Raw genomic sequence first — 26,356 nt, forward strand, 5'->3', positions numbered from 1 at the left:
TTCAGCGCTCACGGGCGCCTATGAAAAGGGAGGGGGGGGCAGAAAAGGAAGAAGCTGTGTGTGAGCAGCACATTGGAATCTGAAAACTCTGGTTTTTCTTGATGGTTTTAGAAATATGCTCTTTGCATCAGCACCAGTATTTTCATGTACATTCATAGATGAACATAAATGCAGAGATTAAATAACTGTTGCCACTTGTTTGCATTTTCCTCCAGATGGGAGGATTCATCGTCTCTCTCTTCCTCGTAGGTGTTCCCCTGCCCAGAGCTACGTGGGCCCCCCTAGAGTACCAAGACCTTGTCATATTTAAACAAACCCTCCCCGTGTTCTCAGAAAATAAATTTGGTGCAAGAAAAAGCAAGAAGGTTGTGATAGATTCCCAGTAGCCCACTGCTGTCACTCACTCCCTCCTTTGATTCTTTCCCAGAACCATGAGAAGGAGACGGCGCTTCACTGTGCAGCCCAGTATGGCCACTCTGATGTGGTTTCTGTGCTCCTCCACGAGCTGACCGACCCCACCATGAGAAACAGCCGGCAGGAGACGCCCCTGGACCTGGCCGCGCTCTACGGACGGCTGGAGGTCAGTACGAACCTGTGCAATAAAACAAACGCCAAAGCAGACCAGCATTCTCCAAAGGGTCTGACTGGGAGTGCCGGTGAGGGAGGGAAGCCTTTTTGCTTTGATCCTGATACATCTCCAGGGACCAGTTGGGGACTGTGTGGATCCTGCTTTAAAAATGACGCATCCCCTCCAATATCTAGGATGTAAGAAGTCTGTTTTAGTCGCATATCTTTGGTATTAAAGATGAATCCAATCCCACCGTCACATCAAGGTACACACATTGCAACTCGTCCCGATGTTCAAATAGAATTCTCCCACCGAGGCAGTGAGTAATTGCAGTCAAGCCATCTAGGTTTGTCGGAGCGTAAATGAATAATTCATTTTTTTTTCCCGCTCTCCCGATCTGCATTATAATGAAGGGAAATCCCTGCGGTGGAAGCTGCCGCTGCACACACTTGTAACCGACACGGGGCAAAAGTTTAGCAGCTGCACGCAGGCAAGAATTCGCAGGAAAAGAGGACACCTGTTGAGCTGAGACGGGTCCGGACCGAGCGCTCCGCAGCCCCCCGCCGTCTCACGCTTGATTGACAGGTCCTAAAACGCGAAGGCCGGACAAATGAAGCATCGGCCCGCGGTCCTTTTGTGTGCAGGTGGTGTGCATGCTGATCAACACCCACCCCAACCTCATGACGTGCCACTGTCGCCGACACACCCCGCTTCACCTGGCGGCACGGAACGGCCACCACAGCACCGTCCAGACCCTGCTGGAGGCCGGCATGGACGTCAACTGTGTGGTAAGAAAAGACTTAAATAGAGGGATTGAGCTGTTTGTGCTCTGTGATCCGCCGCAGAGGTGAACACCGGACAGATTTGGAAGGGGAAAAAAAACATGTCTGTGGGCGCATCAGTAAAGCGTGCGCATGCCTGGGACGTGTGGTGGTGGAGAGATGAATAATTGATTGGGGAAGAGGAGGAGGACAGGGTGTTCCCAGGTCTTTGTAAAAATTTTTTACCTGAACTCTTGGCGCTCTGTTTGGGCATGCTGTGCTGCATTTTGTTGTTTTAGAGTCGGAGTCGCCACAACAGCTCTGGCCCCGCCTTTTCTGCCCGTTAATGCAAAGTTAGCCAGAAATCAATCCGCATTTGTATGTTGCAGGTATCGGCAAGAAAAATAGATTAAGGTCTAGCAAAATAAGGACAAATTAAGTCTTACAAACTGTGTTTGAAACTTGCACGATCGATTTCGAGCATCGAGAATTGAGTCATGGAAAATGTTGAAATGTTATGGAATTCACATTTAGTGCAGTGATAAAGACCAGCCACTAGAGGGCACCTCTTCCTATTGCCTTTGCTGTAGTTTGTCAAACTCTTGAGTTATAATGCTGTTCAGACACAACATAGAAACATGTCAGGCAACAGTTTTATATAAATGAGGTTCAACAGCAGTCAAAGGCAAACTAGTCTGTATTCATTTATTGCATAAATGAGCTACTGTTTGTCAGTCTATGAATGAGTACTTTCACTCTTGACCTCTTCTGGTTCTGCGATTCAGCACTCACAGCTTCTGTCCACGTGCGTGTGTGATTGTGCCGAGCACGTGCGCCCGCGTGCTCTGATCTGAAGAGATGGGCTGTGCTTCTCTGCAGGGATTTGCCCTGGGGCTCAGTGTGTAGTGAAGATGAACACAGAACAGAACACGCCTTTGATTTGGCTCGGCCCCTCTTCTGCAGCAAATTTCTCTCTCTCTTTATCTCTCTCTCTCTCTCTCTGTACTCAGAGATGATGAGCAGTGCCTGTTTGATGACACCAATCTGTGCACTTTACTTCTGTGCATTGTTCTCTAATCAAAAACAGGCTTAACATTGCATTTTTTGTCCACCGCTGGTGAAAACTAGACGTGGCTTCAGGTGCTGTACGTCCACTCATTCAGGTTCTGTTGCAGACGTATCCGCATGGTTGTCCTGGTAACGATGTAGGCTATGTGCTAAGGCAGTCAAAATGGTGGGGTGAAAAAAATGAAGACGCATGATCTTGCTGTGGTTAAAAGTGCACGATTGAGTGCCGGTTCAGACTTGCACATGCTGGGCTGTTGTGCCGCGGCCACTGGAGGTTTTTCTGTAATTGGGTTGTCAGTTCGGGCATGAGAAATAATAAAAATTGGACAGATTGCGTTACTATGGCATGGGTCAAGTCCATCAGGCACGCTGTTAACCCTATTCTGTCAGCGCCTTTTGTCTTTTGAGCAACAGGGAGGCATTTAGAACAAGGGATTCCTGATTTGAAGTAGGTGACCACAGTTGCGGGTCCTCATCTGAAGCTCCTGGGGTGTGTTGGTGGGTTCTAGTTTGTGTGGTGAGAAATCAAGATGATGTTCAGGTAAACATGCATTACTGAGATGAATAAACGCTCAGAAAAGGTAAATAGGGAAAAGAGTGTAATGTGGGGATCACCATGAATGGAAATCACGAGGGGTTTGTGTGTGTGTGTGTATGTGTGTGTGTGAGAGTGTGTGTGATGGTCCAGGTCGGTAATTGAAGGCGACCCGTTCAAGTCTGTCTGGGTGTGAATGAATCATTGATGGGATTCGCTCTGCCTCACTCCACGTTAGTTTTCGTTTTCATGAATATAACGGGTAGCCGCTACTACACAGCCATGCTAACACTTTTCCCAATCAATCCCAACTGAACTCGAACCTTCATTATCATCCTGACATCAGACTTTCTGCCCGTGAAACTGAAAGTCGGCTGCTTTTCAATGGCAGGAAGCTCCTGGAGAGCGACAAAGGCCTCCCCCATTTCCTCATGACCTCACCGAGCCATTGCCATGGGAAACGGGATGGGAAGTGCTACAGAGATGTCAGAGAGAGAAGGTTAGGAGGCCAACGTGGGGTGGACCATTTCCTCACTCCCACCTCTCCTCGCTTGCCTGTGGCTGAAAGATTGCGTTCCTCATGCTCAGTCTTCACTTTGATATCCTGTTAATCTGCAAATGCGACCCGGGATTTACACCTCCAATATTCCCAAACGAGACCGCTGACCTTTTCTGGGGACGCATCGCGGGAGTGGCGGCTTTATCCGATGACGGTTTTATTGCGGAGGAAAGGGAGCAGCCACAGTAAGTTCCCTGCAGAGGACGGGCGCGTTAATATGGCGCAGGAGTCAGATTCCCTGCTGCGTATCGGCGCTCTTGGCTGCCGTCCAAGCAATTTGTCTTCATTAAAGTTTTGAAATCGGTTCAATCCCGTGTTTTCCTCCGCGTTTCCAGGAAGTCGACCGTGAAGGATGCGATGGATTCAGCATATGTATGTCGCTGCGTTTGAGTGCGCTCGGGTTCAAAAGCCGCTCCGCTGTGTGTTTTTGCTTCCTTCGTGCCAGGTGTACGAATTAAACGCGCCCCAGGGCGCCTCGTGTGTGCTCTTCCGTTGCTGAGCTGCGTCCTCCGTGACTTTTGACCTTGGAAAATGCAGGAATTCCTGTGTTGTGGCTTTTCCGTGGGCGTGCGGCGTTCCGGTGCTCTGTGACATATCAAGCTGTGAGGACTTGTGTCAGCCAGGCAGCCATGCTGAGAGCTCCACGCTGGGCCGTCGACGGACGGAAACCTCAGCCGTTCAGGATTCATCCGTCCTCTCTGTTCGCCGCCACATTCAGGGACTCACTCACAGCATTTTAGAAGCAGTTTGTTTTTAAATTGAAACGATGCACTGGCTGGAATTCTGCCGCGTGGTTTCCTCATCTTGCATCACATCTATAATATCTCCATTACGAGCACTGGGGGGCTGACGCGGGCCAGGAGACATTCAGGGAGAATTGGGGGCGTTTCCGTGGAGGCTCCTGCTGTGGGTGTAATGGTTTGAAACCAGTTGGGCCCCACGGCGAGGGAACGGCGCCAAGTACCTGCCGGGGGTCGTCTTCAGTCTGTGTCTGTCTTTTTCATGCCTGTTTTTGACCTTGTTCTTTCAAAAAAGGGACGGAATGTTAACGCACGCTCTCCGTCTCCCAACGTGTCCCTCCTAGACGGACAATGGCAGCGCCCTCCACGAAGCAGCTCTCTTTGGAAAGATGGATGTAGTTCGCCTTCTGCTTGACTCAGGTCAGTTTTGAGTGTGTCCTGGAGCGTGCAAGCTGCTGTGCTTTCCTTGATTGATTGATTGATTTCTTTTTTTTATCCTGCCCCATAAAGCAAAGCCAGATTCTTGTTTCTGCTCTCAGTTCAGCTGTCAGTTTTGTTTACATTTTTAAACGTCTCACTCTGATGACATCATCAAAATAAGCTTCAGGCCTGATGCCTAATTAAACAGTAGCAAATAAAACATGAACGTTAAAGAAGCATCCACACACTCCTCTGTGTGTGTGTGTGTGTGTGTGTGTGTGTGTGTGTGTGTGTGTGTGTGTGTGTGACACTGCCGCTATCTTTGATATCTGCGGCGACCGCCACCTATTTTGCTGTAGCACTTCCTGTTTCCTGCAGGACTTCCTGCGACTGAGCTCTGCTCTTTTGGCCTAAATTTAATTGACATCCTGGATTAACAGGGATCTGCGCTGGCACTTTAACCTGAATCCTGTTTGACTGTGCATCCTTTATACTTTAGTCTTTATACTTTAGTGAATTTTGGGATTGAATGAGAACAAACATCTCATGAAATCTGGTTACTTTACTTTTTGACCGAGGCTAGTTGTTGCCAGTTTTAAGTTAAGCTCTTGTTTCATATGCACTCATCTTTAGTTCACAACCTTAGCTGACATTTACATCCTGACGTGTCTGTCGTTCAGTCACGGAAACATTTTTTCCTGCTTTATATTCTGCTTTTGTTTGTTTGCATGTGTCTCAGGGATCAAGACCAATCTGAGAAACAGTCAGGGGAGAACAGCTTTGGAGATCCTGAGGGAACACCCAGCACCCAAATCTCAGCAGATCACCTCTCTGATCCAAGGTGACACACACACACACACACACACACTCTCACTCTCACTCACTCACACTGTTGTGTCCATTTTTTAAACATTAGTCATTTGACACTGGCAGGAGTGTTGATCTCTGGGAGGCCACATTTGCATTGACTCATTTCCCCCTGTAGAGACGTTGACCTATTTGCGAGTGTCGTTCTGAAGAGGCGAGTGTGACGACGTGTCTGCAGCAAACGAATGTGATCTGGTTTAGAAAACATGTTTTCCAGGGGGCTCCTCTATAGGTTTCATTTTTAAAGAGTCACACGACTCAGAGCGGCTGATATTTCTCCAAATTCTGCTCTTGCAAGGCCGTAATCTTATTGGCTAATGCAGTTGGCTTTGTTTATGTGCAGAATGCTCCGTTTAGGTTGCTTCTGGTCCCAAATGCAGCCGAGCCGCTGCGTTCTTCACTGCACTGGAGCACTGTTGTTCTTTAGCAGGACACAGATGAACTGTTTCCACTGTTGTAGCTGCGTCTCACTGCAACATTTACAACATGTAGCTGTTCTGTTTGCGGGCAAGATAGCGACGGCTCAGGGAACGTTGGTGAATAAGTGAGATTAAAGAAATGCCTCTTTTCACTGGCTTTGAATTGTAAGTTTAGTTTTCTGCTGCTTGAATTCAGAATCGTGAGCTCTGTGCAACATCACACGACAGTCGGCTGTTGGTATGTTTCTGCAGAAACATACATTTTTCTGTCTTCTGCTCAGCCTGCAATCAAACATCCTCCTTTTGCTCACGTTGACTCAAGTATAATGTGAGCGTCGCTGCTGTGAGTTTGCTTCATCACAGAGAATCAGAGATTCTCCCGATTGCTGTTGTTTTTGGGTGCATGAACGCTGTAATCTGCGGCTTGGCGGCTGTTGCCATCTGTCCTTGGGTAAACTTTTGCCTGAATGCATATAGAGATAAAGGCGGAGACAAAAAACATCCATCCATCTTCACTTAACCGCCGCTTATCGCCGATCGGGGTCACGGGCAGTTTCTCCTAGCAGTCAGGAACACATCCTTCACGGGCACACAGGTCATTAACTCGCACCTACAGGCAACTTGGAGATCAACCTAGCGTGCAGGAATCTAGTGTACGCAGAGAAACCACATAGACAGGCCGGGAATTGAACCTTGAACAGGCCTGTTCTGAGTTTAAAGAGCAAACCGCCATGCCGCATGATGAAGAGCGAGCTGTTCTTAATTAAGGGGCAGAGAATTCAGTTGTTATTGCACTGGTACAAATGACTCCTTGTGAGGAAACACGATTTTCCTTTCCTCCTTTCTACAGGCTGCCGCTGCGTGTCGAATCTGAGCATCTTTGTGTTTGAAGTCTAATTAAGTGATGAAGTTCTCTGATAACACGCGCGGCACAACCGAAGCAGCCAGAGGACAATACTGAATATTTATCACCAATAGAGATGTTTCCCATCTAAATCTGAGTGAGGGCGCTTAAAGAAGTACACAAAAGATCCTCCACAACGTGTTGACGTCCGCGCTGTTCGCCCCCTGGTGGTCAAACACGCGTATTGTTGTTGCCGTTTACTCTGAAACGCCCGATGCAGCATTATTCTGAGGCAGGCAATGCCACGACTTTATTACAGGTGCAACAGAGGCGATCCAGCCCGAGATATCCAGAATCTGCTCCAGCGGGGATGGTTTTCAAATGTCAACAATGGAGGAGAAGATATCTGGACGGAAATATGGTCATCCTACAAATCTAATGCTGGCAGTAAATTGGATCCCAAATGTGTTTGTAAGAACGTAGATGACACCGAGAGGAGGCGAGGACACAGCTGTGACTTAGTGAAAAGATCAGCTGCATGCCATTTCCTGTTGAATAGGAGATGAAAAAGGACACGCTCGCGTGCACACGCACGCACACGGCAGCAGCAAAAGAGCTGCCATTTATTCTGTCGCAGCAGCTGAGAGACTTTCTCATTCTGAATAGATTATTCTGGTTTTATTTGCACCGTCTGACTTATTCAAGAGTTCTGTTTGATTCATTGCACACTTGTGGTTGCTGGACAACTGTTGGCTTTGTCCTAGAGCTTAGAATAACAGTTTATTGTGTCAGAATGTTCTTTAACTTCAATGAATAACAGCATTTTTTCCCACAGAACCAGTGCAGGGAAGTACGTGATTTTTCACCTCTGTCTCCTCTGCTTTCAGAGTACATGATGGACGAGATGGAGAGGAGTATCGTTGAGGAACCTGTTCGCAAGTGTCCCGTCCCTGCTCCTCGGACATCTGTCTCCTCACCCTCATCATCCCCGTCCATCAAACACAAGAGTGAGCAATTAGCTTTGTGTTTCAAGAGTATAAATAAATAGATATAGAGAATATCCCTTTCCTCATTGATGCATCGTCATGTGAAACTATACAAGGAAAACTGGTTTTTTCCCCTGTCCAACACTGCCCCCTGTCGACTGAGTGTGGAACTGCAGGTCGCCTTGTCCTGTATCTCTGTGAATAAGTGTCAGCAGATCCTATAATTACCTCAGAGGCTGGTGGAGGGAGGAAGATACTGATGAGTGCAGTTTCCTCTTCATAAATGCCGAAGACTTCAGTTTCTCATCAGGGATTGAATACTGCGCCTCGTGTCCTGAATGGTTTTCCCGTCTTCCTCAGACGACGCGGTGACAAGCGAGCTGTCTAAGCTGCTCCACGAGATCAAAAAGTGCCGGGACAGAGACTACTCCTTCGAGGAGCTCTGCCAGACCATCTCCTCCCATTCCATGGACAGCTTCGGCAGTGGGCGGCTCTCGGACGAGGAGCGCCCCGACAGACCCAACGGCACACTGACCCGAGTCTTTAAGGTAGGCTTAGAGATTCTTTGACTCCTCTGCAAATGTGTTTCAAACGGTGATTTAGTCCCTCCTGTAAGGAGGAGTGCAAGTTATGTGACACCGTGTCTTGAGTGTCCCCGCAGAACTATGGTGTGACGTAAAGGGAGCCTAGCTGGAAAGTGCCTGTAATTCCCCTGTCCGTACAGAAGGGGGCAGTGTCGGACTGTGTGATGCCACTAATCCACTCGCTTATTTGAAAAATCAGCTTGTGTTTGTTCAGATTTACACTCACAATATGCCTTCTATCAGCCATCAACCCTGCAGCCATCTTCCCCCCCCCCACCCTCGCATAACCTCGCATCAGGGGACACTGATGACACCCTATTGGTCCAAGTTCCAGCAGCTGTAGCTGCAGTTTACTTACAACGGTGTCGGCCTTTTCTGTTAGTCCCCCCCCCCCAAACACACACACACACACACAACTGAGCCTTCCAAGCTCACCTGCATGCTGCAGCGGTTTTCCTGCCTCATCTTTCAGTACAAACGGCTCCCAGCAGGAACATGGTGACAATGATCAACAGCTCATCTGTAACCAGCTTCATATCAAAGCACGTGCACGGAGCAGCGGGCGCACGCCAGCACCACCTTTATACGTTTGTGTCCCCCTCCCTCTATTTCTGGATAAATACCCATTTCTATTCCATTACCGACGGTCCCAGCATGTTTCCGTGCCCCCGGGCTGCCTGCACGTGTGGCCGGAGCCGTTAATATGATCCACTTTGCCGCTTCTTCATGAATAAAACATGCAGACGCCCGCGACGCTACGGCGGCCGCCCGTATTACTCTCTGAACCCTCCGCGTGTGTATGTTCGCGCGTGTCTTGCATTTAGATCGGGGACCAACGGCGGCACGTGTTGGGAAGCGGCAGGCGCGTACAGTATCGTTGCCACCTGTTAATCGGCGGTGATATTTGCACAGCGCGTTTCCAGGCCTCGCTTTGCTCATTATGCAGCTTTTCCAGCTGCATTTGACCGGTTTCCTGATGTGCAGCTCATTCTGACAATGCCAACATGTTGCAGGGGGGATTTACACACGCTTTAGCCACTTAGCATGCTAACCGTTGCTAAAGTCCCTGCGGCGAGCTGAGCGCAGCAGTGAACAAGTTCAGAGAAAAGCAGCAATTCTGCATCAAAACTTGGTTTTCTTGTCACAAACGCGCTATTGTGTTGCATTTTAAAACCCGTCATCCCACCAGCAAGGTTAAAAATAAAAACGTGTCCAAAATCGAGTTTCATTCACAGCGTTTATTCCACAACTGCTCCCGTTCTCTTTATTAACGGCCATTTTCTCCGACTATAAACTGAGCCGCGTCTCCAGAGGATTTCCGATCAATGGGAGTGCGGGGGAGGGGGGTTAGAAATGTGTGAGGAACGGCGGTTTTGAGAGGGGTCAAAGGTCAAGCGGACCGTGACGGTTTTCAAAAACGCTCATCAGAAAACTGTTGTAATTTGGGTTTAAAGACGGAAGAAAATCCTTTTTCGCGTGTCTTCCCAGCGGGGCCCCCGATGTGGTGCTGAATCATTAACGGTGGCGTTAATGGAGCGTCAGATTTCAGGGCGGGACTTCCTGTTGCTGCAGCCTGTCTCCCGTCAGCGCTGCAGCGGCTCCTCGCCGTCTGCTGCAGCCGGTGACCTTTTGATTTCTGCCTCTTTGTCTTCAGACGCGCTGCTGCTTCCCCGTCCTTCTGCTCCCTCCGCTCTCGCTCGCCCTAATATCGTTTCCTCACCGTCTTTCTCCAAGTTCAGATTTAAATCTCGGCTCTCCAGCACATCCTCTCCCTCGGCTCCTCTGCTTCCTGTGGATGTGTTGGCTAATAGACGCTAGTGTCCTCTGCAGCATCACTTGCTTGTCTGCTTGTTTGCTGCCCCCCCTGACCTCCTCACTCCCCCAGGAGCCCTGGGAATGCTGGGAAAACGAGCGTTTAATAAATCCTGGAGCAGCAGGACCGAACAATCCCACCTAACCAGCAAACTACGCTTGGATTTTGAAGCCAATTCAGTTTTCTCGGCTGGTTGTTCCTCCCGATCCGAGTTCAGACACGTTTTTATCTGTGCCTGCAGCGGCCGACCCCACCCTTGGCTCCGGCCCCGGAGCAGGACGAGGTGGAAAAGAGCTGCGGCCCCTCGGGATTCTGGGAGGCCCTGACGCCCTGCAACGGTTGCCGCAACCTGGGTTTCACCGGCCTGTCACAGGTGACCTGCTGATGCCTTCAATTTGTTCAAATCAAGCGCTTGTAATTTCATCACAACACACACACACACACACACACACACACACACACACACACACACACATCAATCCAGAGAAATTACAGCCCAGTGAAATCTCCATTGTTCTGAGTGAAGACTTTCACTGGTTACCTTGGGAACGCACCAGATTTGTCCTCAGCCTGGCTGTTCTGGCAAATGTGGAGTCTCTAATGTTCCGCTGCTTTCAGCTTGGAGCCGTCTTTCATCTCCATCTTCTCACCTCTTATCTGTCCGTTTTTACCTTTTATGAAGAGGACTTGTTGCCTGAGCGTCCCTGCGGGGGGTTCATGTGAAAACCGCCACGCTGGAATATTAATGCGACGTTATCCCGGGCTGACGTATTCCATATTTTGCTCCTGTTGCTTCATTTTCACTGTTTAACCGCGGCGGTTTCTTTCATCACAGAGTTAATTTTACAGTTTTGGTGACAAATGGGCGGCAAAAGGGGGCCTCTGGGCGGCCGAGCGTGCTTCAGAGCGCAGCGCAATAACTGAATCCAAGGCTAAGAAAACCACTCTTACCTTAATAAACCCACGTTTCATCCCTGTTCCATCCTCCCCCTGCTGCTACCTGTTTAAACACGGTTAAGTGGGAGCACGCCGGCTCGCGCAGTGAGACATCTGACATTTCTGACATAGCGGACTCTCTGTCTTGTGAGCTGGCTCTGCGCCCGAGTCACTGGCCCGGAGCGGTTTGCACCTGGATTAGAGCGCTTGTGCGCTAATGCTAATGCTCGAATGTGAGCTGGAGGTTAAGAGACGCGTATTTTGTGGCTTCGAGATGCATTTGTGCAAACGTGCGAGTAGAAAAATTTGAGTTGCATCATTACTTTATCCCCACACTAATATGCCCTGTAGCTACAACGTGGTAAATTAGCATCACCTAAAAAGATGAAGGCATCTCGTGGAAATGAAAGAACTATTTGCTGCTCGTCCATCAGTTTATCCTTTTTTGTCCAATAGCCAACATCAGTACTAGTTTTCCAACACACCGCATTGATCCTGGTGTTGCTAGGTTTAAGATTTAGCCTTTTTTACCAAGAAAAGAATCTATTTGTCTTGTAATTGTGTCACAACGTGTGTCGGCTTTGAACACCACTGTGCTAGCGTGGTTAACTTCACTTGTATCCACATCACACGTTAGCAAACGGAGGAACAGACGCCATAACTTTGGCTCGGTCAACAATGGTGTGTGACGCTAATGTTGCCTTGTGGTTTAGCGTAGCGTGTAGCATTGAGGTTTAGTTGGGATGCTAACAGTGAAAGGCTGAAGCAGGAGAGCAGGTAACAAGCTCATCCTGGGCACCATTGCAAACAGGATGGAAGAAAAAGGCAGAAATGCGAAAGCAGAAGGATGAGGGTTCCGGCAGATGTTGGCGAGGTTGCCAGGCAACCTGGAATTCATGAGGTATCAGGCTTGGCTGACAAACCTCAGTCACCGTCAGCGGAGGTGCGTCAGAGTTTGACTCTTCGTCAACCTCATCCTCATCTCCCGCCCCCCTCGGTTCCCTTTTCACCCCTTTGTGGTGTTACGGATTTTTTCTTCCTCATACACGTGAAGAGAGCGATTGAAGCTTTTTAGGTGTTTTTTTTATGCTTTTATTATAATATTTCCTGTTGCTGGCCCTCCCTGGGACACACTGTTGGTCTCCATGCCCTGTAGACCGCATCAACACACACACACATACACACACACACACACACACACACACACACACACACACATCTGCTGCAGCTGCTGCTTCTATTATGCTGGAATAGATCGGCACAAACACACATTATGTTGTCCTTGAGTGTATGTTTGTGTGTGAGAGAGCGGGGGAGGAGAGAAATTCACATACCAAGTTGACCTTGAGCTAAATGAGGGGGAAAAGGAGAAAACCAAAGTCTTTCAAAGCGTGTTGCTGCTGCCACTGGTGCCAAAGTGCCCTTGAGCAAATGCCTTAAAGCGCTACAAAAGTGCCGAGCGTGGCGGAGTGGCGCGCAGCCACTGGTGTCGACGAGCGCTGAAACCAAACTGCCGTCCTGGATTAACATTCAGAACAAACACACGGGGACACGGGTGACAGAGCGCGATAACGGGAATGTTGATGAGTTATTTACTTAAAAACGACGCCGTTTTTAAAAAGTCTCAGTTAGAAAGAGAACCTGCAATGTTTGTCACATTCGAACACTTGTGAAACACGCAGGCTGTCGCAGATTAGGATCAATACTTTTTGGGCTGCTCATTTATTTTACACTATAAACTGACTCTGAGGGCATGCTAACGCCAGCCCATGTGTGCGGGCTAGCTAACAGGGCTGAAATCTTGAAGCTGCGCTTGATGAGCTTTTGTATTCAATGAACGGCAGAATCCCAAGCGATCATCGTGCCAGCACCAGAGGGCTCGTCTTCGCCACTTGACTTTTCCATCGACGGGTTTCTCGCGGAGACGTTTTGAAGGTTGACATTTGCAAAAATGGGACTTCTGCTCTATTTTCCCCCGAACTCAGAGTACCTCTGCAACACAAAGAGACGCCTCTGGGAGCCCCAGCACAACGCACGCTGCATTTTCGCCGCCGCCAAATCGACATTGGACGCCGCGCCGCGTTGCCAGCCCACCGGCGAGCTGTGCAGGAGCGTTGGCAGGTCGCTGTGTGTTTACCGGGAGCAGCGAGGCTCCCAGTTACAAACCAGTATCTCTGTTCCTGCTGGATTTACCGCACAGTCGTGCCTGAAGCTTCCTCTAAAACTGGTGTATTTCCACGTCGGCTGGCGCTCCAGTTTCCCCTCCCCGGCTGCTTTTTGCTGGTGTGTAGCGGAGGAGCGGAGGCCCGACAGCAGAGGCCTTTGAGGAGGATGTGTCGGGGGTTATTTGGTGGAGACTGGGGCTCAAATCCTGACAACGCAGCATCCTCTCTCTGCTTTCTCGTCGTTTCTGCCTTGAGTCCTCGCTCCTCTTTCCTTCCTTTTCATCTTGCCCTCCTTTTGAATCGGGCTTTATTGCAGCAGAGCGTCGAAAACACGGCCGCGAAGTTGAAAAAAGCCCACTTTTTATTTATTTATTTATTTCAATGATTGTATGAATCTGCAGCTTTGAGGAAAAGCATCCCGAGGGGAGGTTGCCAAGAGTCTTGGGGGGCAGAAACTGCTGATTGTCTCACAAAAAAGCCGCAAATCTAATGATGCCCCCCCCCCCAGACTCGGCTGTCCTGGGTGTTTAGCTTTAATTAGCATGCAAGCAAAGCTGCGTATTTGCACATTAGCCTGACTGAAGGCTGGTCTTCCTGTTTTAAACGCCACAGCCTTCTTTTTTATCTGTTGCTTCAGCTCATTGTGACTCTCCAGTCTTCCTCCCCCCTCTGACATCAAGGGCCTCAGAGGGTCCATTGTCCTCTCTGCCGTCCCCCCCTCCCTTCTCTCTCTAATCAAATGGCCTCCGCGAGGAAATGCCAGCGAATTATAGCCTCTATTCATATCTGATGGCCTCTGAACTCTGTGTACAGTCGGGCTGCAGCTCCGGGCTGAGCCGGCGGAGGAGTCACGGGGTTCCAGCCAGACAGAAGCTCCTCGGACGTGACTGGAGCGGCGGCACGTCTCCTCTGGCGATCATCAGACCCCCCCGCACGCACGCACGCACGCAGGCGCCCCGGCCGTCACATGACATCCACTCTTGACAGTATCCGCGCAGATGTGGCGTAACGCACAACCCCAGCGCTCGTCACACACACCCGCGTTTGATCCGGCCCCCGCGGTCGGACGGGTGCCGCTATCGGCCTGCTAATTAGTGTTTGCGCGCGCGCTTCCTGTGCGGCCGGGACACAAGTCTCTCTGTCCTGTCTCTGCTCTGACGGACGGAGGAGGGCGGCTCGGTCAGAGGACGAGGGAGGGAAGAGAGCGGAGGCTGAGTGTTGGTCGCACTGAGGCACGTCCAGCCGCGTCTTTTCCACCCCGAGCGCGGCCTCCTGCTCCACGCCGGCGCTTGACCCCACCTGTCTGAGAGGGACCGCGGAGGATCGCCGGGTCAAACTGGGCGCTTCGCCTGCGCTGCACTCAGGTTTCTGTCTCCATTTTATATTTGTGTATCTGAGGAAGTTCCTGCTCCTCCTCGCTCCCACTTCCTCCGCTTCCCTTCTTCGGCAAAGCCTCGTTTTCCTCCTGCCGCTCCTCGACTCCACTTGTCTGGTCGCTGCCTTCTGGCCTGGCTGGTGGGTTCTGGGGGGGTGCTCGTTGCTTTGTTTTCCTCAGGATGGTGGTTCAGAGTAAAAGGGGGGGGGCAGTCCAACAGGTATTTACCAGTTTTAGTAGCCCGGTGTGACCCGGCTCAGTCGATCATGTGGTGTTTAAGAAGCGTTAGCGGTGTTTAAGAAGCGTTAGCGGTCGATTAGCATAACCAACATTAACCACGTTGTTGGCCTCAGAGCTAAAGTCCCCAAATTAAGGCGAAGATGATGAATTGCGGCTTTAATCTGACCTGACAGGTATGATTTAGACTTTTATTCGACGGGGTCGAACGGAGATGCGGGTCCAGAACGCTCCGCGGCGGCGCTGTCGGACGGCCGTCTGCAGCCATCCCAGACGTGTCAAATCAGCGGCGTGTCCGGCGGGGCCTCCTGCGGCGCGACAGCCTGAAAGTCCGATTGGATCTCCATTAACTGTTAATGGCCGTGTAAGTGAGCGCTGGCGGAGGCAGAATCAGGAGGGCGACGTTAGCTTGGAGGCCTCTTTAATGGAGCGACGCGCGCCTCACAGCACGGAAATCACCCAGGGACTGATTGCTCCGCCATCAGGAATGATTAATCCGTCCTGAGTGTGCTCGGTGTGTGATTGATGGCCTGATGCAGTGTGGGTAATGTAGTAGCAGATGACGCCAGGAAAAGAGTGATGGCTCTCGAATGAAGGAGGAAGGGACGAACGGGTGGCGGGATAGAAACGAGCTCATTAGGATTTCGAACTAACGGATCTGGTTGCTCGGGGTTTCAGACGCGTCGGTGGCGTCGCGTCCCGGGGGGAAAACAGCCAGAGATTCCGTGGTTGGAAGGAAATGCGTTGTCTCGTGGCTGAACTGGCGCTGACTTCCGTAACCTTTTCCCCGGCTCCACATCACTCCGGCTTGTTTTTCATTCTTACTGGGTACAAATATGCCTGCGAGACGAGGGACCTTCTGGTCCCGGGAGCCCGCTGAGACTCAACCTTTTCACCGATTCCGTGACAAAGTGCAACCAAACCCTCCCCGAACACCCAAAGACAACACTGTTGCACAAGCCCGCTTGTTTTCACGTCACCTTCAAGAGCCGCATTTGGAAACGCCGCACGTCCCTGCTGGGAAACGGCATTTTAATTAGCATGCTAATTGCCATTTGGCGAACACACAGCAGGCGCATATCTTTTATTCAGCTTCCGGAATACCTCAAAATGGTCAAATTCCGTAATCCCAGGCGCATTTTTCTGATTATTTGTTGGTGGTTGTTGGTATCGGCGCGGACGTTGGGACAAACATCCTGAAAGTCACCCGGGAAGCTTGAAATGAACCAGAGGATCATGTGCAGTATCAAGTCGAGTGTTTATGCTAGAGGCCAAGTGTGTTGTGTCCCACCGTGGTCGGAGGTTAACGTCTCCAGAAAACGTCTTCACTTCCAGTCTGTTGTTGCAATTAGGGGAATTTCCCACCTTGTTTTCCGTCTGATTCTTCCTCGCCATGTGACGGGCTGTGAATCGGCTGCACTGTCAAAGAAAGGACACGGACAAAAACGTCCTTCGGCGCTGGAGACGTAAACATTGGATCCAAGGTTTGAAACCAACCTGTCATTTTAGAGAGAACCTGCGGTCCAAGCGGACGCTTGGCTCACCGCGTTCCAGGGAAATGGACGTGAAATCGCCGGATTTGTTTTATAAACATCCCATCTGAGGCCCGTCGGGGTTTAAGAGTTTACGAGCAACTGAAACTTTTCCCGCCTCTTTGCTAGCACGATCGGCCTGAATCTTTCAGGATAATCCAGCTCGAGCCGTCAGACTTGGATCACTCGCCGTGCGCTGAGATGATCCCGCTGATGTGTTCGGACGTTCTTGGGAAAACTGAGCGCCGAACTGTTTACTGACACAAATATCTGCCCATAGCGGTTATTTATGAACGCAACATTAATAGATCAATGAGTCGTGGCTCCTGATGAAGTCATCATGGTTGTAGTGTCGATTATTATGGGATGGAGGGCTGTAAATATTCCATAGGTTTCTGGAGACCCTTGAAATGTTTTTGTTATTATGGATCAGATACGTCGGACTCTTGACGTGAGTCCTGAAAGCCCCCCTTGTGTCCCACCACCGTACATTACTAACCTTCATTTCCTGTTTCTGCCAGGATTCCAAGTACTCCTCTGAGGTCGTCACCTCCCCTTCCCTGGACGTATTCCTCCCCGAGGACGAGGACAACCCCTACGAGTCTGTGACCACCGCTGTCACCCGTAAACCCTGCTCGCTAGACATCAACCGCCGGCTGGACGCCTGCCCAGGAAACGGTAGGACCTCAACCGGTGGTCGAAAGAGCCGCCGTCATAAAGACAGACCCCATTGCTGCGGCTTGACGCCGCCGAATCCTGCTTAATTCGGGTAACGGAAGTGGCGCTGCAGCATCGGCGCCCCCTCAGATGCCCCCCCCCCCACATCATCACTGCTAATGTCCGTCTCTGTGGTGTTTAGCTCTGACGCCCACGCCAGCAGACGCCCACGCCGCGCTCTTCCCGTTCACTCGGCTCCCGCAGAGATGCAACACACGGCAGGTTGTCACGGCAACTGCATCACCAGATGATGAGTCACCTGTATGTTGCCATGGGAACTACCTTGCTAGTGACACCCTCACCCCAACACCATCAATGTTGTTGACAGACATAGAAAGTGTGTGTGTGTGTGTGTGTGTGTGTGTGTGTGTGTGTGTTTGGATCATTTGGTAGGAGCCTGCCGGCCCTACGTAAGCGTGCAGCGTGGGCGCCGTGTTTGTTCTCGCTCTCTGAAGGCTGTTACCTGGCTAAATGATAGACAGAAACAAAGAAAGTGGTATCTGGAGGAGGAGGAGGACGTAATTATGACTGAAAGGCTGCAAATGACGACAAAAAGCTTTCAAGGCTGCAGACGTTTCCCTGAAGCTCGGCGGCGAGCCGGAGGCAGAGCGCGGCCGGTAATGCGTCGGGTCGTGGGCGTGGGTGGTCCGAGGTTAATCCATCCGAGACTTTGTGCAGCTGTGTGGCGAGCGCCGTCGCCCTCCCGTCTTGGCTCCGCCTCCCCCGCCGCGCTCCTCGAGTCCTCCATCTCGGCAGCTTCTCTCGAATCCACCCGGAAGCGTCGCTCAGGAAACGGCCACGGCCGAACTTCCTGCTTCCTCCTGTCTGTTCTCCACCCTGTGGACTGTTTTGAGGTTTCACACGGGCATCGACGGATCGGGTTCCATCGTTCTTCAGTTTCGGGCCGCGAGTGGATCCGGTTCCCGAGTCGCTCTCCTGATTATGTGTTGTAGGAGAGGGACTCCTGATAAACACATCAGATTAGGAGCGCTTTTATTTTGCCACATCTGCCAGAGGAATTCACCCCCTTTACCTCAGCCCACCACCTACAGCCCTCCACTTTTTTAAATGCAATAGAAGCTCATTATCGATCCTCAAATATATATGCTAATGGGCCCGGCCACTGCCACAAGTCTGGTCATTTATTGCACTTGAAACAGGAAATTGCTCTTAAATGAGCAGTCCTGTTTGGGAGCGAGCTATTGCTGGATCTGCGTTTGTCAGCGCTGACCAGATGAGCCCGATTCAGACAGAAAATCGATTCATCATCTACTTTTTGTCCCTAAATTGAGTGACTCCGGAGCACGTTCCAAGGTTATTCAGACTCTTCCAGACTTTCTCAGTGATTGTGGCTGTTTTTCCACCAAAAAAAGGCCGTGTTGTAGTTAAACACCGCCGCTGTGACCCCAAAGCGCTCCTGATTGTTGTGTCTGTGTCAGAGGCGATGAGATCGGCGACAGGCCCACCGCTGCTCGAGTCTCTAATCCTGGAGATATGGACTCACAGGTGAAGCTTGCAGTCACAGGAGCAGGCGGAGAGGATGAGAAAGAAAACGTTCCTTTCTTTTGCTGTCCAGCTCACTTCACCCCAGATAAACACGCTTATCTCCAGCTGCCAAACCAGCCAAGGCCGGGCTGAGGAACGAAGGCGGCAGCGCAGAGACGTCGGCTGCGAACACCTGATTTATGAGCCGACGCAGACGATTTTTCCTCCACGTGAATAAAAAAACCCCAAAGCAAACTCATCAGTGAGGATTCCAGCAGGCAGCTGCCCTTTATGTGTGAAGGAGCTCAGATGCGCCACTCACGGGTGCCGCTACCTGTAACGTTCCTGATTAAAACCCGCTGCGCCGCCGTCCTCCGTAAGCTCTCCCGGAGCTGCGATGCTGCTTCTGTTTCGCCCCATTTATTCCTGTTAAGCTCCGAGTTGCTAATGGCTGCCAGCAGCAACTCTGGGACTTTGGTATTAAGGAGGGTCGAGGCCCATTGGCTTTGTTTACAGAGGGGGAACAGGGCGCGTTCCACCGCCCCAGCCAGGAGAAATCAGCGTGAAGCCGAAGTGAAGACAGCTTTTGACGGTGTTGTAAGCTAGCGGTCGCACGCACGGGAGAATCGGTGGAATGAGGACGGCATTTCCACGCTATAGAATCATTAGCTTAATATTCCGAGGAGTGTTTGTCACGATGTCAAACGTGGAGTCATGAGTTTGATCTGGAACGCTGCGATGGAGGCCGAGGCCAGCGAATTCTGACGCTCGCTCCTCCGTATGCAGCACATTCCCTTAGGAAGCTGCAGCATATAGGAGTGTATCCCTGGGGTAAGCCCCAGGCAGAGCTGAAAGAAACACACACACACACACACACACACACTCACACACACTCACTCACTCACTCACACACACACACACACAACCTCTCCTCACATCCTTCATCAATAGCCTCAGTGCTGCCAGGCTATAAATATCCCCATATTTTTAAGGTTGTTTTTTGTACAATTGCTAATCAGTGATTTGACTCCAGGTGTCGTGCATGCGCGTATCTCTGCGCATGCACGTGTCTGTAGGATGCAGCCGCTGCAGCACTCACTCCATTCTGCCCTACCGTCGTCGTCTACCCCCCTCCCCACTGCGTGCTGGGAACAAACACACACGTGGATCAAAAGCTTTTTTGTAGCATAGAAGCAACCGGCGACTGTTTTAATTTAGTCCATAATTGGGGACAAAAAAGCAGATGAAAGTGGTGTCAGCCTGGATCAAAGCCGGGCCAGGTGATTTCTGTGGGGGGGGGTTCGGACTGAATAGAGAGTTTTATTCGGTCATTATGGCAGAAGGATCTATAAAAGATGTTTTTAACAACCCCTACCCCCCTACCCTCTCTCCCCCCACCAGGTCACCTGTCCCATGCAAATGTGAGCGAGGGGGAGCTCAGTAACCAGGACAACTGCATAACAGGCCCAACTCCAGACTGCTCCCCCCCTTCCCCAGACACAGCTCTGAAGAACATCGAGAGAGTCATTCGCCCACAGGTGTGTTGCGCACACACACACACACACACACACACACACACACACACACTAATAACTGTGTTGCCGAGGCCTCTGATGGATTATCGAACATCTCAGTTTCCACCCACACTGTTAAACATCTGCACCCACGTAAAGAATAAACTCCTTGTTTATTTTGCCCTGTTGGTTCCTGCTCTGCCTTCATCACCAACATCAGGAGCTCCAGACCAGCCGGGACGGCTGCAGCTCTGGCGCCGCATCAGCAGCCGCGCTGCCAAAGGTCTGCGGCGTGAACCCAAACACACCCCGACATGTTTTTGGCGAGTCGTTTGGGCCTTTCTGGCATCGGCGACCAGACAAATGTTTGCTCAGAGGCTGCTTAGGCTAAAACGGGACGACGGGCGATGCAGACGGTCACTGGAGCGAGCTCGGCTCGTCTGGGCGAGCAGCTGCAGCGGCTGACTCACCGTGGAAACATTGAAATGGTTCCTCTCTCCTCTTGTCTGGGTTGGGGGGGTAGAGTCTCCACAGAAGCCCAGCCAATCCTCCTCCTCTCCACTCCACTTCCTCCTGCTGCTCCTGGAGGACACGCCGGTGTCATCTCTCCCGGGTCTGCCCCCCCCCCCCAACCGCTCCTCCGTCGCCCCACTGACAAACAGAAGAGTTGATTCCAGAAACTTTAAAGCAGAAAATAGATTAAAATGCAGCAGTAATTTAGCCTCATTAGTGAGTTGCACCTAATTTGGTCCCCTCACCTCTCGCACAGCGGGAACGTTTCCCACCTTCATAATTAACGACAGTTGTTGCCGTCTCTCGATGTGTGAGACGGCGCTGCAGATGACAGACTGACGGCTTGATAAGCCCGAGATATCGGCGTCATGGGAGCAAGTATATTATGACAGGCAGATGATGTCAAAGAAAGACGGCACGCCGCCCCACCTCCACTCCCGTCACCCCCCTCAACCTCCTCATTGTCGTCCTATCTTTGGCGTGGTAAATAATGCGCTCGGAGGGATCCCACGCGGCGCGCGGTGGGCCGCCGCTCAGCTTGAAGTACACATAATCAAGTTGAATGTTGTGGAGCCTAATTAATCCACCGGATTTCATTTAACTTCTGATCCATCAGCCTCTGGCAATCTCATCATAAACACACACACACACACACACACGGGCATTTATACAGGTCTAGTGTGAAGTAGTTAGCACTTTTTTTTACAGTGTGTGACATCCAGGTGGAAATGCGGGTTTTCGGGATGATCATGCCAGTGTGCCGCTGATGCTGCGGCATGTGCCACAGGCTGGTGGCTCCTGGAGAAGGACGGCCTCACTTTGTCAGAGCACTGTTCCCGCTGACTGTAATCTGCGGACGCTGGAGGTCATTTTTGTTTCCTCATCCTGTCTGGAATGTCAGGTGGGTCCTCCTCTTGGACTCTCCTGAGGCTGATGGGACGTGACCACGCACGTCGGGCTAACCGGCGCTCTGCTGTCTCCTCAAATGGAGACGGAGCTGTTAGGCGTCGTTATTTTAATGCATCTCAATTGTTGGAAGCATCGGACTTTTTTTTTTTTTTTTGCATGATACAGTGCTCGTAACTGGGAGCACTAATGGCTTTGGCATTTAGAGCTCATTAATCTGTTGCCTTTTGTCAGTGGGTTCGCTGCCGAGGCCGTGTTGGTGCTTAACTCATGCAGGGCGAAACCTGCTGCTCCAGTCATTTAAGCTTCCATCTGATCTGCTCAGTGATAAACGTGTGTTTGCCTCCAGACTGGAGCAGATCTCTGCATTTATGCCACATTTATTACCAACTCTGAACTTTATTTGGGCAGTGTTCTTATTTAAGGAACCACGTGCTGCCCCCTAGCGGACAGGTGAAAGTATTCTTTTGCAAAGTCAAAAGTGGCGTTTGTTTTTTCATTGGTGTTGGTTTATTTTGACACCGAGTTTATTTAGATGTTTGCTCATCTCTCCGCTCCGCTCCTCTGAGTCTTATGTCTTCAAAGTTCGTGTGTTCTTTTCTCAACATCCCTGACGGTCTGACAGAACCTCCCCCCCCCCACCTCGCTGCAGAACGATTTCTTCTAATGCAGCATCACAAAATCCGGGCTAATGAACAGAAAAGCAGTCGCACCGATAACGGTTTAAGTCATTACGATAATTACCTCTCGGTCTCCTGAGCCGGTGTTGGAATGGATCTGGATTAGTCAGCCAGTCCGGAGATTTAATGGAAACAGCCATACATTATGACGTCTACATCCCAACTCGTCTCACTCAGAATTTAGGCTCATGGGTGTGCTCGTGTTGTTAGCAGTCAGCACAGTCGTCAATGACATGTTAGACCGGTGTGTGTGTGTGTGTGTGTGTCCATGTGCATAATCCCCATCCAATCAGCCATGACGTGTTCATTAGCCCACTGTCTGTTTGCATTGTTAACGCTAAGACTCAGCCAAGGCTACCGTCTGTGTCTGTCTGTGTGTGTGTGTGTGTGTGTGTGTATGAATGAAAGAGATGATGCCTTTTGTAAGGAAGCAGCAGGGCAGAGATAAGAGTGTGACTAAAGGAGGGATACCAATGCTTTAAAGTTGTTAATAAACTCATTAAGTGCTGCTGACTAAAGCAAACCTCCCACTTCCGGACGTCCGTCCCATCATTCCTGGTTTGAATACAAATTACTTTTAAGCTTGATAAACATCGAGTTGTGGTGAATCCCTGCTGGGCCGCATCGTAGATCTGTTGCCCTCCCGGTTCTTGTTTGGTTGACATATTGGGCTTTGACACCTCTCTGCTACCTCCAGCTACGCTGCTTTTTCCCACCAAGGGACTCCACTCGATGTGTGTGTGTGTGTGTGTGTGCTGCTCTGTCTGCAGCCTAAGCCTCTCTGGTTCTCACCTGTGGGGAATTTGATCAACCGCCAGAAGTACGGAGAGAGAAAATGTCTTGACCTTTGACTCAGAAGCTCTAACCAGAGAAGGGCGAGGCCTTGAATGCAACACAGTAGTTGGGTAATTCAGAATTCATCAAACGTTGTCAATTCCCAATCTTATGCGCTCCTTTCGGAGATCCTTTCGGCTCTTCAAGCTCCGCAGCCTCTTGCCTGAGGGGGAGAGTGCTGGGTGAGAGGGGTCCCTCCAGATGCAGGTTGCCCTCCTCCCACATCTGGAGGTGTGCTGCAAATGTCCGTTGTCGTGGAGAAGCTGGCTCCGGCGCTCCTTTGTGCAGGTGAGCAGCCCCCACACGGCGATGCAGGCGGCGCCCCAGGACGCGGAGGCACTGGAGCGCCTTCCTGCCCAGACTGGAGGTGTTGCTGCTCCAGCCGAGGTCGTCACACAGCCTGAAATCCAGTTATCGAGTGCTGCTGTGGACGATGTCCGTCAACACGATCCCCCAGCGCACGCCCAGGCATGATGTCCATGCCGGCAGCTTTCCGTGGATGAATCCTCCCCACTTCTCCTGAGGGGCTGTTTTCTGGGTGCTGGAGGGAGGGCGGAGGTCTTGAAAGGAGGTAGAACCTATTGAGAGCGTCAGGCAGGGAGGGGCCCCCGGGGCAAGGTACATCTGTGGTGTTATAGTGATGCATTTTATGCCTTTCCACATGGAAAGTGTCCCTGGAGCTTCCGGGCATGTGAGTCTTTGGCTCTGGACTTGGAAACTCTACAAGTTTGAATGGAGCCGCTCTTCAGAGCCCAACACAAGTCCACAAAGCCTGAAAAGATGTTTCCTTCTCCTTCATTCGTCCTCTCCCGCTGCCATAATTTCCCTGCCTCGAGTCTCGGAGCAACTGAGCGTCTGTCTGCAGGTACCCTGGTGTGTGTCGGGGGTATTTTAGTCTTCTCTATTGATTTGCTTTGCTCACATATTTGGATTAGCGCGCTCACACAGACGCTAACAGACGCTGAACCGCCTGAGCAGTTTGTTCCGCATCCTGCAAATGCCTCATTATGCAAGATTATGTCTTACTTCCTGTGTCCTCAGCCTTTTTTTCCCCTCGCTCTTCTACTCACTGCGAAACCCTCCGGTCTCTCTTCAACAGCGTGAATTCGAATCGATTCCACCAACGCAGAAATTAGATTGGTGGCACAGAACATCAGCAGGCCAGAGCCGGGCAGGAGTACAGCGCTGCGGGAGCGCAGCTGCGCTCTTTCCCCCGGCTGATCGGACCTCTGACAGATACCAGGAACCCAGTTTGCTGTTCTGCCTGGCAACACAAACAAAAATGTTGTTCTGTGTGGATTCTTTAATGGTCCGGATGTTAGCCGACCAGTAGGTGTCACTGGGATGAGACGGTGGAAACAGTGGTGTGCTGGGACTGTTGGGGGGCATTTTATGGAATTAGAATGATTTTTTTTGGAGTATCCTGTCTGCATCTTTTGGGTCAGAACACGCCCGATTTGTCCTTATCAAGGCTCCGTCACGCCCTCTTTAGCTGACATGAATTTCTCTGTCCCAGCCCAAGCAGCGCACCTCTCTGTCCTCGTCCCTGGACGTTCAGAGGCCAGTCAACCACAGCTGCGAGCCCAGCGAGGTGAGCTCGTCCCTGGGCTACGCCAGCTTCAGCACCAGCCCCCCCGCCAGCCCCCCGCTCAGCCCCAACCAGGAGGACTCCGCCGGCTCCAACGACGACTGTCAGCTCGCTGGTAAGCTGCGACTCTCAGCTCCGACCTGTGTGTATTCTCCAGCTGGTGACTGAGCGGGGGGGGTGGGGTCATGTGATCCCTGCAGGGTGACAGCAGTGATAACGGATGAAGCGGCTTTTTGTTTTGAAAGTCCGGTGTCGGTGGAAAGCCTCGCCTCCTCAGTCTCTCCGCTCTTTGACCGAGTGATATAACGCCGCTCGTTTCATTCCCGGTGTTCTCGTCCCTCAGCGCCGGCCCGACTCGCCAGGCCTCGGAAAATAATGAAGCATGAATCACGCCGCCCGGCAAATTAAAATAATATTTCTGTTGCTGTCACACGGGGGCCGCAGTTCGGGAGCAAAGACCTGAAAGGCTAAACATGTGTCAGACTTCAGCGCTTGGATGTGATTCAGCTTTGCCCTGTAAAACAGACAAAAGTACATTTATACACCAACTTAACACGGAACTCTCTTCTACATGTCGGCTGATTTTATTAAACAGACTTCGCCTGGAAATTACCACGCAAACAAGCGCTCCGCTGTCTGGAAAAAGTCCGTCCGGGGGCCTTTTTCCTCGTCCATCAGACCGCTTGAATCACCGCTTCTAACCCCCCCCCCCCCATGAATATTCCGTGTCATGCACAAGACTCTCATAATGAGGCCGGTTAGGCCTCGAATCTGCAGACGTGCACGTTCCGCTCTTTCTCAGTCGGTGTGTAAACACTAAATAATGCAGACCTGTTTAGCATTGACGTGGCGTTTTTATGCTTCTGTGTTTGTCAAGCGAAAAATAGACCATAATAAGCGCTTATATAATCAATTTTCAACATTTGCTCGCTTTTTAGTTGCATGGTTGTAGTTTCACGTACCGGCTTATTTAAACTCGGCTAACGTTACTATGGTAACATAAGGAAGAGGGCCCGAGTTTGAATCCCTGAGTCCTCTCGCCTCATGTGGAGCAGAGGGACCGAGGCAGACAGGGGGGTGGGCCGATCCTGGAGCGGCTCCGAGGACCCTTTGATCAGCGATCCTTTGGAAAAATGCTCGTTCAACACTGGACGAGACGCCATCTAATATTCCCACTGAAGTGTCGCTGATTTTTCTAGAGCGTGTTTTTTAATTCTTTCTTTTTACTTTCGACACAGTAACGTCCTCGTTTACGATATTAGTGCAGGGATTTCAGACGCTTGGGAATCGCTGCTCAGCCGAACTGCCTCCTTACCGACTGTTTTATTAGCTGCGCCACAACCTTTAGCTCAAGTTCCGTCCCAAGTTTTTCAGTCCCGTGGGGGGGGGGAGCAACAAAGAGACACTTCCTGTCTCTGTCATCACTCTTTTTCTGTTGCTCTGCTCATCTTTCCTGCACTCTCTACTTATTAGCTTTATAAAGCCCATTGTGGGGTTGTCATGGTAACAAGTGGGGGAGAGAGAAAGTATATGTATATTGATGCAGAAGGCAAAGAGTCGCCGGAATTAAAAGTGACGCCTCTGAGAGAAAGTGGGTGAGCAGGAGAGAACGGCAGTGTAAGGTTTCAGGGAGGAGGAAGAGGAGGAGGAAGGGTGGCAGAATACAGAAATCAGGAAAATGGAGAGAATGGAGTGTGCGATTTCAGTGGG

The 26,356-nt window shown here is 50.9% G+C and overlaps 1 protein-coding gene across 7 annotated transcripts in view; it reads left to right on the forward strand.

Moving 5' to 3' along the window:
* anks1b (ankyrin repeat and sterile alpha motif domain containing 1B) overlaps positions 1-26,356 on the forward strand; it is a 92,513-nt gene that overhangs the window by 29,632 nt on the left and 36,525 nt on the right. For 5 of the 7 annotated variants that reach the window (XM_029851578.1, XM_029851573.1, XM_029851574.1 and 2 more), the window contains exons 4-13: positions 428-580; positions 1,213-1,356; positions 4,576-4,651; positions 5,391-5,492; positions 7,669-7,788; positions 8,128-8,315; positions 10,406-10,537; positions 16,931-17,087; positions 20,013-20,149; positions 24,575-24,761. In XM_029851578.1, the coding sequence (XP_029707438.1) occupies positions 428-580; positions 1,213-1,356; positions 4,576-4,651; positions 5,391-5,492; positions 7,669-7,788; positions 8,128-8,315; positions 10,406-10,537; positions 16,931-17,087; positions 20,013-20,149; positions 24,575-24,761 (1,396 nt within the window). Of the gene's footprint in view, positions 1-215; positions 246-427; positions 581-1,212; positions 1,357-3,506; positions 3,677-4,575; positions 4,652-5,390; positions 5,493-7,668; positions 7,789-8,127; positions 8,316-10,405; positions 10,538-16,930; positions 17,088-20,012; positions 20,150-24,574; positions 24,762-26,356 lie in introns of those variants that run through there. The other 2 variants (XM_029851577.1, XM_029851579.1) reach the window with 2 other exon arrangements.

This window comes from Takifugu rubripes, chromosome 18 (genome assembly GCF_901000725.2).
Source record: "Takifugu rubripes chromosome 18, fTakRub1.2, whole genome shotgun sequence".
Taxonomy (NCBI): Eukaryota; Metazoa; Chordata; class Actinopteri; order Tetraodontiformes; family Tetraodontidae; genus Takifugu; species Takifugu rubripes.